This window comes from Coturnix japonica, chromosome Z (assembly GCF_054131305.1).
Source record: "Coturnix japonica strain WE chromosome Z, WE-NBRP24, whole genome shotgun sequence".
NCBI classification, from domain to species: Eukaryota; Metazoa; Chordata; class Aves; order Galliformes; family Phasianidae; genus Coturnix; species Coturnix japonica.
Window position 1 is genome coordinate 47,948,292 of NC_140702.1, and position 15,828 is coordinate 47,964,119.

Here is a 15,828-nt window from a genome sequence, read left to right on the forward strand (position 1 = left end):
ATTATCATTAATGTCATACTTACTCTTTCTGGGTTCTCGTTGTTCCTGTTATGTTCCTCCGCCTAAGGAGGTGGTGGAGTCCCTGGCAGTGTTCAGGAGGCATCCGGATGAGGAGCTACGAGATATGGTTTAGTGGCTTGCGGTAGTGGTGATGGGAGGATGGTTGGACTAGATGATCTTGTAGGTCCTTTCCAACTTTGTGATTCTATGACTCAATGAAAACAATGTAAACAAAAGTTATTTTGAAGCAGAAACTCCAGATAGATACAGTATGGCAGACTGCCATTCTTCTATATTTTCAACTATTTGTGTGGTGCACATCAACATTAACTTTAAGCGTTGCACTTGATTAGAAGGTGGACATAAATCCAGGCTCAGATTTAGTCTTCTGTTTCTATTAGCTCACTTAAGCTTCACCTAATGTTCAGCTGTGTTATATGATTTTTTCTATATTATAATGTCTTTGTTTCAATGGCACAGACCATTACAATAGAAAATAAAGCATGATGTTTTTAGCGAGCTGTGCAAAAATAGCTCTAATATTTGTTGTACCTTCTTCAAGAAATTATTTCACTGTGGGAAAGAGTTCATTTCAAGGGCTACTGAATGTTTTAACAATTTTAAATGGATTACTGGATATACTTCTTTAATTTTAGTCATATGCCATACCTAGTAATCTTCTGTTCTGACTTTATGCATCGCTTTCTTCCACCCTGCCTCATGCTCTGTACTGGCTTCTCTCATCTCAGTCTTATATTTCATTTCCAAAGTGTACTGCTTCTGTAAATTCTGTAGACCCTTCCAAGGCTTTCCTCCAAAATTGCAGTCTAATTCTTGACAAGTTAAAAATTTGTATATGCACCAAGTCTTGTGACAACTCCACTAACAGTCAGTGTCTATTACTTTATTTCACTATTTAGTCTTTCTTGCCCTTGATCATTTGATTTAACCTAGTTTAAACTCTGCTTGCATAGTGAGAACTGCTCATGTAAGATGTGTAAGAGATTTCTCTACTTACATATTCAAAGGAAGAAATGCATTGCTAGACACACTGATGAATGTTTATACCCAAATGACTTAATAATTCTATTTCTGCATCACTGCCATGCCTCTTCTCTAGAGCCTAAGGGGAAGAACAGCGTTCAGCACACCTCTAAACCATTTGTGTTACCACAGTCATCAACTTTTCCTCTATTAATTTTTTGCAGAGATTTTTTGCCTCACCACAAGGGAGCTTTTCAGCGCTCATCTCTCAGGGTCCTACCATAGGCCTTTTGTAACAAAGATTACTTGCTTAAATGGGATTAAATGTTCCTATCTGTGACTTAAAGGAGTGCAGCTTTTCAGGAAGATCCACTTGGATTCTACATTGTATTATCTTTTTTGGTTGGGGGAAATGTGAATCTTTTAGCACAGTCCTTGTGGCAGGAAGAATAACAATCCTGGTGGTGAGTCAGAGCATATGTCGGTGGCCATTGTCTTTTGCTGCTGAGCTCTGTAGTAAAAAAAGGGTGTGATCCAAACATAGGTTTACAGCCAGTTGTGCCAGCAGCTCTGCTGGGTGTTGTCCTGCTGTATGCTATCCATAGTCCTTCAGTTTCAGAACTGCATTGTCACCCTTTTCTATCAACTCCTTTTCCTGATATCCAGACACATTTGTAGATTTGAACAGTCCTGTTTCTGTCTGATCTAATGTTCAGCTGTAATATTTATACTACCAGATTTTTGATGGCATTATTAACCCAGGCACTGGTCCCAAATGACTGGTGACACTCTGAATGCAGCTACTACCATTTGGCCTGGCTGCAGCCCTAGCCTACCCTAGCCTCACAGCCCTTTTCTGAGCAGTCCTAGCCTAAAATAGAGCCCTGTATGTCTTTGCAGTGTGATTTCTGGTGACACCAAATTTTTTTGTCAGCTGCAAGGAATGACTTAAGAGATGAGTCTTGAGCACATAAGCTGAGTTGCTTAAGATGTAGTAGTAACAAACTGAATTCTTAAGTTGGGAGGTGAGTTTTGTCACCATTGAATGGAAGGCCATCATGCTTCCCTCATATGTCTTTTTTGATGTTAGAGGGAAGGATAGGAGGAACTGCACCCCTCCTTTTCTTTCCATTTGTACTTGCTTGTGCTTTGCACTTACATGAATAGAGGATAGTAGCTCCTATAATTTTCCTTTTCACACATGTGGGTTCACTACAAAATTTGTCACAAACTGATTTGGCACTTAGAAGCAAGGTGATTTTTTTAATCCTAAAAGGAATGTGCTTAGTTCTGCTTTTAGTATTCTCCTTTTACTTCTTTCTATCACAAAGATTTTGTAACTTTTAATTCAAGGCACAATCATTAGACCTCATCTCATTCTACTGCATTTGTTTCCTCATTGATTGCTAACTCATACCCATTAATCAGATTTATTGGTCATTTTAAAAGTTGTTTTCCTTCTGAGGCCACAGTACTGAACTGCACTGCCACCACCTCAATTACTGTCACCATCTTCTTGTAGTCTTGGCTGACTTACTGACATCTGTATAGCCCTGTATCTTGCCCTCATGGATCTGGAGAGCTTGCTCACCAGGTGGGTTTCTCTAAGCTTTCCCAGCTCTGTTTTTAACTCTCAGGCTTATAACATGTGAGAGTATTGTCTGAGTTGTCATGAATTTTGGGATTTAGTTCCAGATAGTCAAAAGCATGTTTTCAACTGAACAAATCAAATGAAGCAAAAAAGCTTCTTTCTGTCCTTATTCTTATTACACTTCCCAGCAGGGTAGAAGATTAAAGAACGCACACTCCAGATCCAGAAAGAATTTCTAATTTATGTTCTTTCTCTTTTATAAGATACAGCGCTTAATCCTTTCTTTAGAACTTCTTTCTTTTTTTTTTTTCTTTTTCTTTTTTTAACTAAACAAACAGGGCCTAATTGGAAAAAGCTGAGGGTGCTAAGCAGCCAAGAATAGAAAACATTTACTGAGCTGGGAGTGCATTTTTAATGTTGTTGGAAATTTGCATATGGATTACTTGTTGAGTAGAAAAGAAACATCCTCTGCCTGTTTGTAATTGTGATGGACTCCCACTGATTACAATGCAGGCAGTTTTGCCTTGTTTTCCATCAGTCTTTTCTTGCATCACTCTCTCTCAAAACACGAGGTGAATATTCTCCATTGCTTTGCCATGAAGAGGGAGCTGAATAGGTGCTCTTTTTCACCTCTTCTCAGGAAAGGGGAAAGCTATGATTTTACATGATACTTAGAATAAATCTGCACAATCCTGCTGTTAATGCCCTGCAAGGTGCTGCAAAGCTGTTCAGCTAGCAATACTTTGTTGAAGCACTATAATTATCATGGATTGTGGCCTAAGGATTAGAAAACTAATTCTTCATTCTTTTCATATCCCAAATACCCACTGGCTTGAGTGGAAACGATGCATATTCAAAGAATGCAGATTTGGGGCCTGGTTATTATGACTGTACTCTGGGCTGACAGTAACGTGCTCGTATTTAAGGTTAAGACCTTGCATTTACTTTATTATCAGTTGCTTGCATTTTTGCTGAATAGCAACTTTCACTGAGTTTTCTGTTTTGTTATTTTCAGTAGCTACACATATATTAATCTAAACACTTTTCAATTGAACATCAATCTGCTTTAAAAATTTGACAAAAGATATCTCATTTCATTGTCAGTGAGAAATACTGATACTGTTTCTGAACTAGTATTTTTGGAGAATACTTTATTTATTTATTAGGAAATGCCATTAAGAGTCTCTGGCAGCAATAAGAAGATTCCTATTACGGGTAGCAAATTATCTCATCTGAATTCAGAAGAAAACAATGGGAAAAATAAAATAACTTTTTTGGAGGGCTTTGTTGATAGCATAACATTTCAAATGTTATTATGAGGAAAATGCTAAGCAATTTCTTAAAAAAAAAGCAAACTGTACCTTTCACTTGATTAAACCTAAATCTGAGGTTACTCTGCTGTATTTTGGATGTATTCTCAATCTAAAGGGAGCAGTTTTGAGAATACAGGTATAATGTCTTCTGCTTTGTTCAGCCATCTGATTCTGATATCTGAAAAGAAGTTCAAAAAATATTGCCTCCCTAGAAAAGTGTTGAATGGATTTCAACATATGAAAATTGTGAAAAGCTGTTCTTTGTTTGTTTGTTTGTTTCATAATAATTTCTCTTAGTTCTTGAAATGAAAAATTAAGTTGCCATACATCTCTGTAAGACAGAGTTTTGTCCTTTTCAAGGTGTTGTTTGGTGTATTTTTCAAGATAACCTTGAACTTCTAAATTCAAGTCAAGGCTTGGCCAAGTATATTTCTTTCTCTTTGTGGTATCTCATTATGCACACATTATGCTTCTCTATCTCAGGCATTTTAAGTGGAACAGCACTTTACATAAACAAGCAACCAATTAAATTATGCCTTCTGCTTTTGCTTTAATAAAAGCTATCTGACCAGGACCTTGAATTAACACGAGTGTCAGTTTGTCAAAACCAGAGTCATTCAAGCATTTTTCTTTCCAGGTCAACTTCTCTTAAGTAAATAATTTCTTAGTGTTTATAGGCATGTTCTACTATATTTCTGTTATGTTTTCTTTAGGCAAATGCTGTGCCTGTGAAAGGTCAAATGGACCTCTCGGTGCTTATTTTGCTTCTGGCACTGATCGACATGGCTTTTTCAAATTAAAAAAAAAAAAAAAAAAAAGGAAAATAAATTTATAAATAATAAATAGAATTTACTAATAGATTATATGCCAACCAGCATCTGGCCTTTTACTCATGTGGTTTGGGCTAGAAAGAGCCCTTCACACAGGTATGTAAACAGCTGTTCTAAGAGCTTTTACACTGTTGGCTTTTTTTAAAGCATTTACTTGTTTACCAATAGTCTCATGTGTCTCAGAGATATTCTTACTGCTTTCTTGTCTTTTACATTTTCCTGTCTGTGAAAAATAGCAATTGAGCTTTATAATTTTGAACAACTGTAAAAATAATATTTGATGGTATTTGGGGATCAGTTTGTACGAATGTTTGTTTGAGGTCTTAATTCCCAATTTGTGCATTTATGGATGCAGTGGAATGGGATACAGTGGGATAGGATAGAGCTGAAAGGAGTTCCTATGCATAGCTGTTTTTGTTATTATTATTATATATATATTTTTAATTTTAATTTTTAATTAAAATTGAATGAGTCTGATTTTAATTTGGACAAAGAACTAGATGAAACATATCACCCAGACTCTTGTTTCTTTTCCACTTGAGGTAGGGCTTCAAAGGATCCCTGATCTTTTGCTCCTTTCTTCTTTTACTTCTAGTGATAAAGAAACCAAAATTTTGTTCTTTGCGAGATTCACAACAGCAAAATGCTCCTATATGTGTCTTCTCAGAGAGAATGTGATTTGTCGTCACTCAGCTCTGTGTCTGAAAATCTACTATTTAGGCATGTATTTTTAAAATACCTGCAATGCTATTTATTTGGTTTTTTGTTTGTGGCTTGATGAAGGGATATTTGGTTTTTCGAGTTAATCAGCAGAAAGAAGCATTTAGCTCTAGATGAATTCTAGGTTTAGCAAGAGGAACAACTACAGCTTAGTTGCCACTTTAATAGTGAAAAGTTTTCACATAAGGTCAACCTTGCATTGAGAAAGCCTTGAGTATATATGGTGTCCTCAGTTCTTAGAAGATCAAAGAAAATATTTTAGAAAAAATAGAGAAGAAGAGAAAGTAAGTTTAAAGACCAGAAAAGATCAGGATCACTGTCTTCCAAAAGGAAGCAGTGGAGAATTTTCCAAATTTTTTGTTCTTCCTCTAATGGTTTCTGTTCCATATGGATTTTGAATCTGTACCAACTGACGTGTTTAGTAATAGTTTATTTTAAAGGGACATATCAAAATATTTACCTACGCCGCAGTAACAGACATGGGTTCTAAGGCTGGAATGTCCATGCTCACTAAAACTATTGAAAATATTAGAGTCACATTTCCCTGGTGAATGAGTCTCTGATACCTTTATTTCAGATGATAAATAATATTCAATGTTCTGTGTTTCATTTAAGTTGAAGTGTGAAGATCTCTGGAATATTTGGCATGCTACATTGATCAAGAACACAAAAAGAGCAATCTGTAATGAGAGTACTCATGGGAAGAAAGCATTGTCAGTGGGCTACGTTTACCTCTTCCACCTTTACTGAAGTTTGGTGACATCATTAATTCGTTAGTTCTGTACCATCAGAACTAACATACTAGTGTTCTCTGTGAATAGTGACCTCCCTGAGAAGCATGTTTAAATTTTTTTTTTATTGTTACTCCTTTTTGTTTACTCATTTTTTTTGTATTTATTTACTTTCTTTTTTCATTTATAACAGCAGTATGCAGCTCTTCTTAAAGTATATCCAAGTCAAAAAAATATATACCCAAGTATGATATAACAGAAATCAGATGAAGATACGGTTTATTTCTTGCCTATTCACACACACTCAAAAAATATCTGTTCTTTAGACACAATCTCTTTAAATATGAGCAATATACAGAATACACACCTTCTTGTAAATCTGTTAAATATAGTAAGCCTCTTAGCTTAAGGCAAGCTCAAAGAAGATAAAAAACAATACACTTCAGGCTTATTTGTGGTCTGTAATTATTTTTTTGTTTACAAAAAAGGCTTACAGTACACAAGACTTGAAAATGTAGTGGAATTTACCTGAAATACCTAAAGAGAAGATACTGCAGTGGAGGGAACCAACTGACTTCAGCAAGCCTTGGACTGAATACTAATTGACTAGCTGGGCAAACAAACATCAACTAACAATGCAATAAGCGATAATAATGTTAATAATCTGAGCAATACATATAAGCATAGTCTGTTGTTATTTTCTGAAACAAAAGTTTCCAAGACACTGTATCATTTCCTAATGGTCCCTGAGGATGTTCAAGGCCAGGTTGGATGGGGCCCTGGGCAACCTGATCTAGTAAACGTGGAAGTTTGGTGGCCCTGCCAGTTAGGGGGTTGGAGCTTCATGATCCTTGAGGTCCCTTTCATTAATGTGATTTCTGTGGCCATTTCTGGCCATTCTGTGATTTGGTGATTCTGTGTGTAAAGTAGAAAGTAATCCCAGCCTTCGCATGTCTTAGGGAAAATACAGACTTAGAAATCCAGCTAAGCATTTAATCACCATGTCACAAAATGCACTCCATTCGTATAGAAATGGCCGCATTATAATGTAGCACTTCTCTGGATGCTGTGTTCTTCCCCATTTAACAACTGTAAGGGTTAAAAGCATAGCACTCATTTCAAATGAAATGAACCTGAGCTTTTAAATCTCAGCTGCAGCCTGCAGTGTCCTTGTTGGTGAGCACCTGATGTCATCATTTTGAATGAAGTCTGACACTAATTATGTGTCATTCACAAGATTGCCAGTCAGGAGAGTCTTGGTGAATAAAAAGCTATTTAAAAGGTTTTTATATGAGGTCTTACTCTCAATTTTTTAAAAACCCTCACATCTCTTGCAGAGTAGCACCCTGTTAATGCTGCTGAGGAAGGGAAATGCTTTTCAAAAGACTGTTATTAATGTTTGAAATGCATCACTCTTGTTTGGAAGCTGTATAAAGAACAGCTTCTACATTTTGTCTTGTAATAAACGCAAAACTGGGGAAAGATACTTTGTCCTTGTCAGACCATCTGCCTTGGTGCTGACACAGAACCTACTTCATCACCATATCAAAATATTCAAAATTAATTGAAAAATATACATAAAACATTAGTTATTCATTTTGTCATTTTACTGCTAAGAAATCATTTAAAAAATCTGCAAGATTATGGAGCAATTCAAAGATTTGTTTTCTGGTCTTGTGTTCTTGTAGATTACTTTTCCTGTAGTTTTCGGGGATGTGATTCTCTCCATTTGCATGTATGCATTCTCATATGATAGCATTCAGAAATTAATTATATTTTCATTCAGATCACTTTCTCCAAGGATCGGGATTTAAAATTTTATTTCCCACTAGGATTTTCAGTTAATTAATATTACTCTAGAGAGTAAGTCAAACACTTGCTGTTGCAAATGGGATCCAAAGTGCAACAAGCATACCCTCGTAAGGCCAAGGCAACATTCTGTCCTGTCTTCAAGCAAGTACTCTCATGCCATTTGCATCTTTCAGAACTTGATATCAGATTTTCTCAGTCTGTTCCCAAAGACTCAGTGAACCACAAGAAGCAGACTGTAGTTCTTCACATTTACAGGGTCGCATTTGTGTTACGAGGTTGCTTTCTATTTTTTCTCCATCACTTGGAGGGAGCAAGCATTATCAAGCTGCTGCTTCTACAGTCAGGAATGGAAGAAGAACAATGCAGAAGACTAGTGTGATGACCTGGTGGAGTCTGCTGAATGATTGCATTGTGAAAAGCTGCACTGTAAAGCAGACAAATGAAAAGCAATACAAGCAGGAACAAAACACGCAGCTTATATTTACACAGTATAAAATTCAGCCTAGCTAAGATTGTGTCTGATTGAGAATTTAATATTACCAACTGGAATATTACCAACTATAATGAAATCCTTCTCCACAATCTAAAGACTTGAAAATGGGTGAAAATTAGGGTTAGGCATAGAAAAATGATCTTACCTGAATATCTAGCACTGGAAAAAGTACCATTACTGAAATACTGATCTCTACTTCATATCCAGCATTAATGCAGAGGTAGTTGAAAGGGGACCAGAGAAATTATCAATGCAAAAAGGGAAAACCCCAAAACTGCTGTTTTGAAAGAAAATACATTTATATGGCTATGTGCAATTAGTCATGGTTGTCTTTACTCATCTCATTAGTCATCTCATGTAGGTTAGCCGTGGATTAGCTGGCAGTTATAAGATATAGCTAAGTAATTTCTTTTGTGTTCATTTTGCAATATTTTCTAATAGTATTTTTCCTAAAATAGAAGTATTAATTTACTATCTTGTTTTTTAGGTGTTTTTTTTTAGGGTCTTACAAACTAGTAACAGTAATTAACAGTAATGGCAATTGTGATCAGAATTATGGCAGTATTTTTCTACCTGTGCTTTAAAAACATATGTGCACTGAAAAAAAGTATAATGAAACGTATATTTATATTATTCTAAGAAAAGTGAAAAATCACCTGTTTCTTTTCAAATGAGGAAAGGGAATAGGAGAAATTTTGCATTAGAACTTTGATAGTGTTTGATATATCTGTTAATGTGTTCCTATAAGCTTTCAAGAACTGCAAACTAGCTTTAGATGTTGCTCAGTAGAATGTGCACCAGTTGAAACTCATGAAATTAATCAATCTTATCTAGTAGAATTATAAAAGCTCACATTTTTAACAATCATAACTATCTAAGTCTAATTGAAATGAAGTCTACATGAAACTAGTGATTTCAAACAGAACAGATGGTTTTTAATTTTTTTGAGGATGAAGTTTACTATGTGAGCATGGCAGATGAAGAACTGTGTGTTTTTTGTTTTTTTTTTTGTTGTTGTTCACATAAGCTTAGGTTTCTCTGCAGATGCAGAACTTGATTAAGTGTAGAAATACTGCCACATGATTATTGGTGGGTTAGGTTCTATTTTGATGGGCTCTAGTGATGAACTCATTATTTTTAGTACCTCATGCAAACACTCACAGCAGAAAGATAAAGAAATGTTCCAGAAGTCATTGAAATACCACTGAGGTTGATGATCTGTGTTCAAGCAAATAGGTAGGTGTAAGTTGATTACACAGATATTTGTGAGTTCTTTCTTCACTTATCTCAGTGGCATCAACAAGGCAGAACAGGCTGACATTTTCCTTTCTGGGTTTTGTTGTTGATGCATATGTTGGGTTGATACTGAGAGATGCCTCTGTTCTGCCAAAGCCAGAGCTGAGATAATGGTGGCTAGCTCAGGGCCTGGTGATGATCCTCCCCAGAGAGAATGGGGGTGCTGAGCTCTGAGCTGACTGGTGACTTTGGGCCTCATTGTGCCCTTTGTAAATTAGCAATAGTATTTTGTTTCCCAACTCAGCCACGTGCTGGGGAGACAAATGCACTCCTATGTTCTAAGCAGATCCAACCCTGCTGCAGTGCCAGGCTTTCCTCACTTCCACAGAAGTGTCCAGCCATAGCAGGCTAGAGATCCCTGAAAAGGTGATCCTTTCTGTTCAGTGTTTGCTGTTGCAGTTTGCTGTATTTGGCTTTCCTTCCAACAATTTCTTTCTCTTTTCCAGTTTGAAGGCTGCAAGAAGGCCTTTTCCAGGCTAGAAAATCTCAAGATTCACTTAAGGAGCCATACGGGTGAAAAGCCATATATTTGTCAGCACCCCGGCTGCCAGAAAGCCTTCAGCAACTCCAGTGACCGTGCCAAGCACCAGAGGACACACCTGGACACTGTAAGGGATCAAAAATAGCATTGTATTTGCCTGTGCATTAAACTGTGTGCTCTTTTCTGATAGCTTGGTGGCAACAGGTAGCCCATAACAGTAGAAATAGGAGGGAGAAGGTTATACTAGGGCTTTTCAAATTGATAAAAAAGCCATAGCTCCATGGGCTTTACTAAAGGCAGAGAGAATGGCTTCCTCCATCGTGAGATGTAGGAAACCTGAAGTTGATATTGAAAGACACAAATGTGATAACAGCTGATATTCTCTGACACTCAGTTGAACATTAAGTCTGGAGCATGTACCAGAAAGTCAACAGAGGAAGAATTTTCTGTATCTAAAACTTTTCATACTATAAATTGTTGCTTGTGAATCTGACGCACAGCCAAGATTTGTTTAATAAATCTTTCACAACAAAAAAAAAGATCAGGTTTCATCAATGACAAGCAGTTTCCAGTGTGCAGAAGTCCAGAAGAATGAGAACACTGCCATTTCAAATAAAAAGGCTTTCACAAAACTTAAATGATGATTTTTGGATAGTTGAAAGCGTTGCTGATGTGTTGACCAGTTGCACAAGTGTGCTCTTAGAAATGCTTTGCAGAATGGCTAAATTATGAAATAGCTAGTTTTAGCAAACAATTGGACCTTCTGATCATTCAGTACTCTTTATTGTGGTTCTGCAGTTCATTGGAGGAGACAGGCTAGAACAGTCGGTTAAAATTTTCATTTATTTACTGATTTAGATAATTTAGGTTTTATATCTTTTTAGAAAACTGAAAAGATGTTACAGGACCAGACTCTCTCTGAACTGGTGTTATTAGGAAAAAAAAAAACAAAACAAGAGAGAGCCTAAGGTGCTTGTCTTATACTTCACAATAAAACATGTATTTTTGATACTTTATTATTCAGTGTTTGCGCTGGTTTTTGCTTGCTCTCTTTGTAATACAGTAAACTAACACTTTTTCTTGTTCTTTTTTTCTGAAGCGGATTCTTCTATAATCCTAAACAGTCTATCTGGGCCTTTACTGAAATTTCTTTACCTGATACACTAAAGAATGCTTATTACTGATTAAGTCAAAGATTACTCTGAGGGTGGAAGAATTGTGAGTATACCTAACAATATTCACTGCACTGATGTTAAATTTAAAAACAAAAACAAAAACAACAAAAAAAAAACCAACAGTGAAAGATACCATAGTGAAACATTTTCCTTTGCTTTTTCTTCTGAACAAACTTACTTTCCTCCTTTCGCTTTCTAATAAATTTCTGAGCCTTAAGCTTCTAATGATGTGCAACATTTTGATTTGTATTAATGTGATTTTCAGACTCAAAAGGGGTTCTCATGAGTTAAAATAATCCACAATTTAACGCCTGCTTGTTTATCCCTTTTTTGTTTGTTTGTTTGTTTTTTGTTTTGGCTTAGAAACCTTATGCATGTCAGGTTCCAGGATGTACAAAACGATACACAGATCCAAGCTCACTCAGAAAACACGTGAAAGCACATTCTTCCAAAGACCAGCAAGTTAGGAAAAAGGTAAATTTTCTACTGTGTTAGCAGGTACAAGTAGTGTATGGAGAAGTCAGTGTTCTAATATTAGATTTGTGATTCATACTAAGTGCCTGCATTGATTTCAGACTGCTGATGAGAAAAACCATTAATGGAAGGTAATAAAATTACCATTCTTACACAGATCATAATTTTATCTTTGACTTTATGAGGCTGTCTGCTTTAATACTTTTTATTTGCTGATGTGATGATTTATTAGTAAACATACATAATGAGCAAAAACAAAACTGCTTTTTGAAATTTTTTTTTGTTGTTTTGACATCTGATTGATATATAATTTTATAAAATGCAAGTTTACACTGCCTGTCTCAAATGGAAGGATGGGCTTTAAGGATAGATGGGCAGTGTGTGATTCAAGCTGTAAATTATGTTTTTATTTGCCAAACACCTCCAAATATCAAGATATTTCACAGTACAAGGTCCCTTTGTATATCAGCTCTGAGTCGACAGTTATTTGTATGCAGAAGTGTATCTTTGAAGAGCTGAGCTCTGACCTAAGGGAATGATGTGGATTTTTTCTGAGCTTTTTTTTAAGTTATTATTATTATTATTATTATTAACTTACAGTAATCACTGTCACTATTTCATTACTTTAGATCACTGCAGAAAAGAAACATAAGCTTTCATTTTAAAGGGAAGTGATTGGATACAGGGAATAATTTCTTCTCAGAACGAGAGGTTAGAAGCCACTGTCCCTGGAAGTGTTCAGGGAAAGGGTAAATGTAGTATTTAGAGATATGGCTTAGTGAACAATATTGGTGATAGGTGAACAGTTGGGTTGGACTAGATGATCACAGAATAACAAAATTGCAGGGGTTGGAAGGAATCTCAAGAGGTCATAGAGTCCAACCACGCTGTTAAAACATTTAATCTATAATAGGTTGCACAGGTAGGTGTCCAGACACGACTTGAATATCTTCATAGAAGGAGACTCCATAACCAATCTATGCAACCGGTTTCAGTACTATGTCACCCTTACTATAAGGTGAGTGGCAGTGACCCTCATCTTAGGGATATTTTCAAACCTTAACAATTCTGTAATTCTATGATCCTATAACTCTGTCACCTGATAACAGGGTGACTTGTGTGAATTGGTATAGGAACAGATAAACCTTTGAGACAGTACCCCATATTAAATGAGTTTTCGTTTAAAATTTTTAAACTTAATGTACAGCTTATTCATGGTGAGTAGTAAAATGTGTTATGTTGTACAGCATAGTAAAAGTTAAACAGATCTAAGTACTAATTTTTTATTCAATTGTTTGTTTTGCCTAAGAAGCAAGACCTGACAGCAGAGAACTGAATTTCAGCTTGTGGGAAACTGTCCTGTAGTATTAAAAAGGAGAGGCCTCTGAATTTAGGAGTGCCCACTCTTGAATTAGAGAATTATTAGAGAATTTTGAAGGCTGCAGTGAGGTCTCTCTGATGCCTTCTTTTCTTCAGACTGGACAAGTCTGTCTCCCTCATCCTTCCTTTCTAGGAGAGCAGTTCCAGCCCTCTATCTCTGTGGACCTTTGCAGGCCCTTTCCAACAAGTCCACATCTTTCTTGGGCTGAGGGCGCCAGACCTGGACATAGTACTCCAGATGGGGTCTCACAAGGGCAGAATAAAGAGAGATAATCTCTTCCCTCACCTTGCTGGCCACTCCTCTTGTGAGGCATCCCAGGATATATTTGGCTGCTTTGGGCTGCAGACACACACTGCTGGTTCACATCAACATTTTCATCCACCAGAATCCCCACGTCCTCATTATGCTGTTTCTTTAACTGAAAGTGAAGTAATATGTTATCTCCTGTCTTTAAAGATGTCAGTTTTTAACAGTTTGTGGAATTTTGTCTTTAATGTTTTATTCACTAGGTGTTTTTGTTTATTTACCTTTCTCTATTTGTGCTGAACAGCTTAAATCTGGACTTTTCTACTACTTGATTTGATCTCTGTGGTCACATTTTAGCCTTAAAATTGCTTATTTTTACAGCCCTCTTTAATAAGGATTTATCTCTGCAAATGGTTGCCTGAGATACATTAATATATGGAAAGGCAAATAAGTCAAACCTACAAAAAATAAAAACTGCCCCAAAGAATAAACTGTGTGGCATCAATCAAGCCAGATACTTGAATTGTGGGTAAAGTTTGCCACATACAATGTTTACAAGACACGGTATATTTACTGGACTGTTGAGAACTTATAATTGCTAACTCATATCATACTTCAGTATTTAAAATATTTTCTGGCAGTAATAATAATAAAAAAGTAAGAAACAATACACTTTTTTAGGCAGAATTAAGATTATTTATGACTTTAATTAAAAGTGAAAATTGGCTTAGCGTCAGAAAAGTCTCTAAAACATGTGAATTCATCAAAAATAACCATAAAAATTCCAACATGATAAAGGCACTGTGAAATAATAGTTCCAACCCTGGGATCTACTCTGTTGAAAAGAAGGAAACCCTTTGCTGTCACACCTCGTTAGTCATGGACTCATTTAATATATTGTTCCTCACTGCTTTTTAATCCTCCTTATAACCTCCCCCTACACGCTAGGTGACATTATTTTGGTGTTCTAAGTTGCTGGCTCTCCAAGACTCTGTGCAAATGTGTCTTTGATGTTGTATAATCTTAAAATAGCAGGATAAAATATGTTCACAACAGAAGAGACAGCTGCTTGCTGTATTAAGCTCTAGTTACATAGTTTTTAGCCCAGATTTTTGAAGTCTGTCTTCAAAGCTCCAAACGTTTCCTTGGCCTTTTAAGACCTGACCAAAAGATGCATGTGATACAGACATATATATATATTTGCACTATTTTAAGCAGTACATGTTTATGACTTACCATGTAAGGCAAAAGTGCCTTTTCTGCAACTCTTGTAAGGCAGCTGCTGTTTCCCTTCTTTTCCCAAACTGTGATTTCTAGCCATCCACCAAGTTTATTCATCAGTGAGTTTCTCCAGCTAATGGTATAGAATTGTATACTCTGAGGACATTCTGGCACAAATACATTTAACTTGTGTGTTTTAGTAGACAGTACAATAAAATTCCATTTACTAAAGGACATCAGTTAAGTGAAAGGAGATGTCATCTCTACTTTAAAAAAAAAAAAAAAAAAAAAGTATAATTTGTAAAATTATTTATAAACCTGAGGATAAGCATATTTATAAATACTGGGAACAGATGCTTAAAATGTCTGGTAAAGCACATTAGGTATGATCACAGAATCACAGAACAGTAGTCAAGATCAAGTCGAAACCTGCTGCTAAAGCAGATTCCAAGAGAAGGTTGAACAGGTAGGCAATCCAGCAGGCTTTGAATACCTCTGGAGAAGGTGACTTTACAACCTCTCTGGACAGCTAATCCCAGTACTCTGTCACCCTCAAAGGAATGACATCTTCATCTTTTCCATTTTGGGTTTGTTACCCTTTGTCCTCTCAGCATCACTGAAAAGACTACAGCCCCATCTACTTCATTCTCATCCTTTAGATACTTACAATCACTGATGAGATCTCCTTTAAGTTTTCCCTGGACTAAACAGATTGTTCTCTCAGCCTTTCCCCGTAAGGGAGGTGCTCAAGGCCCCTAATCATCTTTGTATCCCTTCACTGAACTCCTTCTACGTGATCGCTGTCTTTCTTGAACTGAGGTGCCCAGAACCAAATGCAGTACTCTAGATGTGGCCTCACCAGGGCAGAGTAGAGTGAGAGGATCACCTCCCTCAACCAACATCATCTCCTAACCTGTACTGATGCATATGATTATTCCTCCCCAGGTGTTGGACCCTACACTTGCTCTTGTAGAACCTGATCAGATTCCTCTCCACCTGACTCTACAGCCATCCAGGTCTTGTTGAAGGGCAGAACAGCCTTTCAGTGTGTCAGCCACTCCTCCCGGCTTTGTGTCATCA

At 36.6% G+C, this 15,828-nt stretch overlaps 1 protein-coding gene across 7 annotated transcripts in view; it reads left to right on the forward strand.

Moving 5' to 3' along the window:
* Positions 1–15,828, forward strand: part of GLIS3 (GLIS family zinc finger 3) — a 138,903-nt gene that overhangs the window by 84,372 nt on the left and 38,703 nt on the right. For all 7 annotated transcript variants that reach the window (XR_014940096.1, XM_015848920.3, XM_085530716.1 and 4 more), the window contains 2 exons: positions 10,217–10,378; positions 11,790–11,900. Coding sequence is in view for 6 of the 7 variants with exons in the window: in XM_015848920.3 (XP_015704406.2) it covers positions 10,217–10,378; positions 11,790–11,900 (273 nt within the window). In the remaining variant the exon portion in view is untranslated. The remainder of the gene's footprint in view (positions 1–10,216; positions 10,379–11,789; positions 11,901–15,828) is intronic.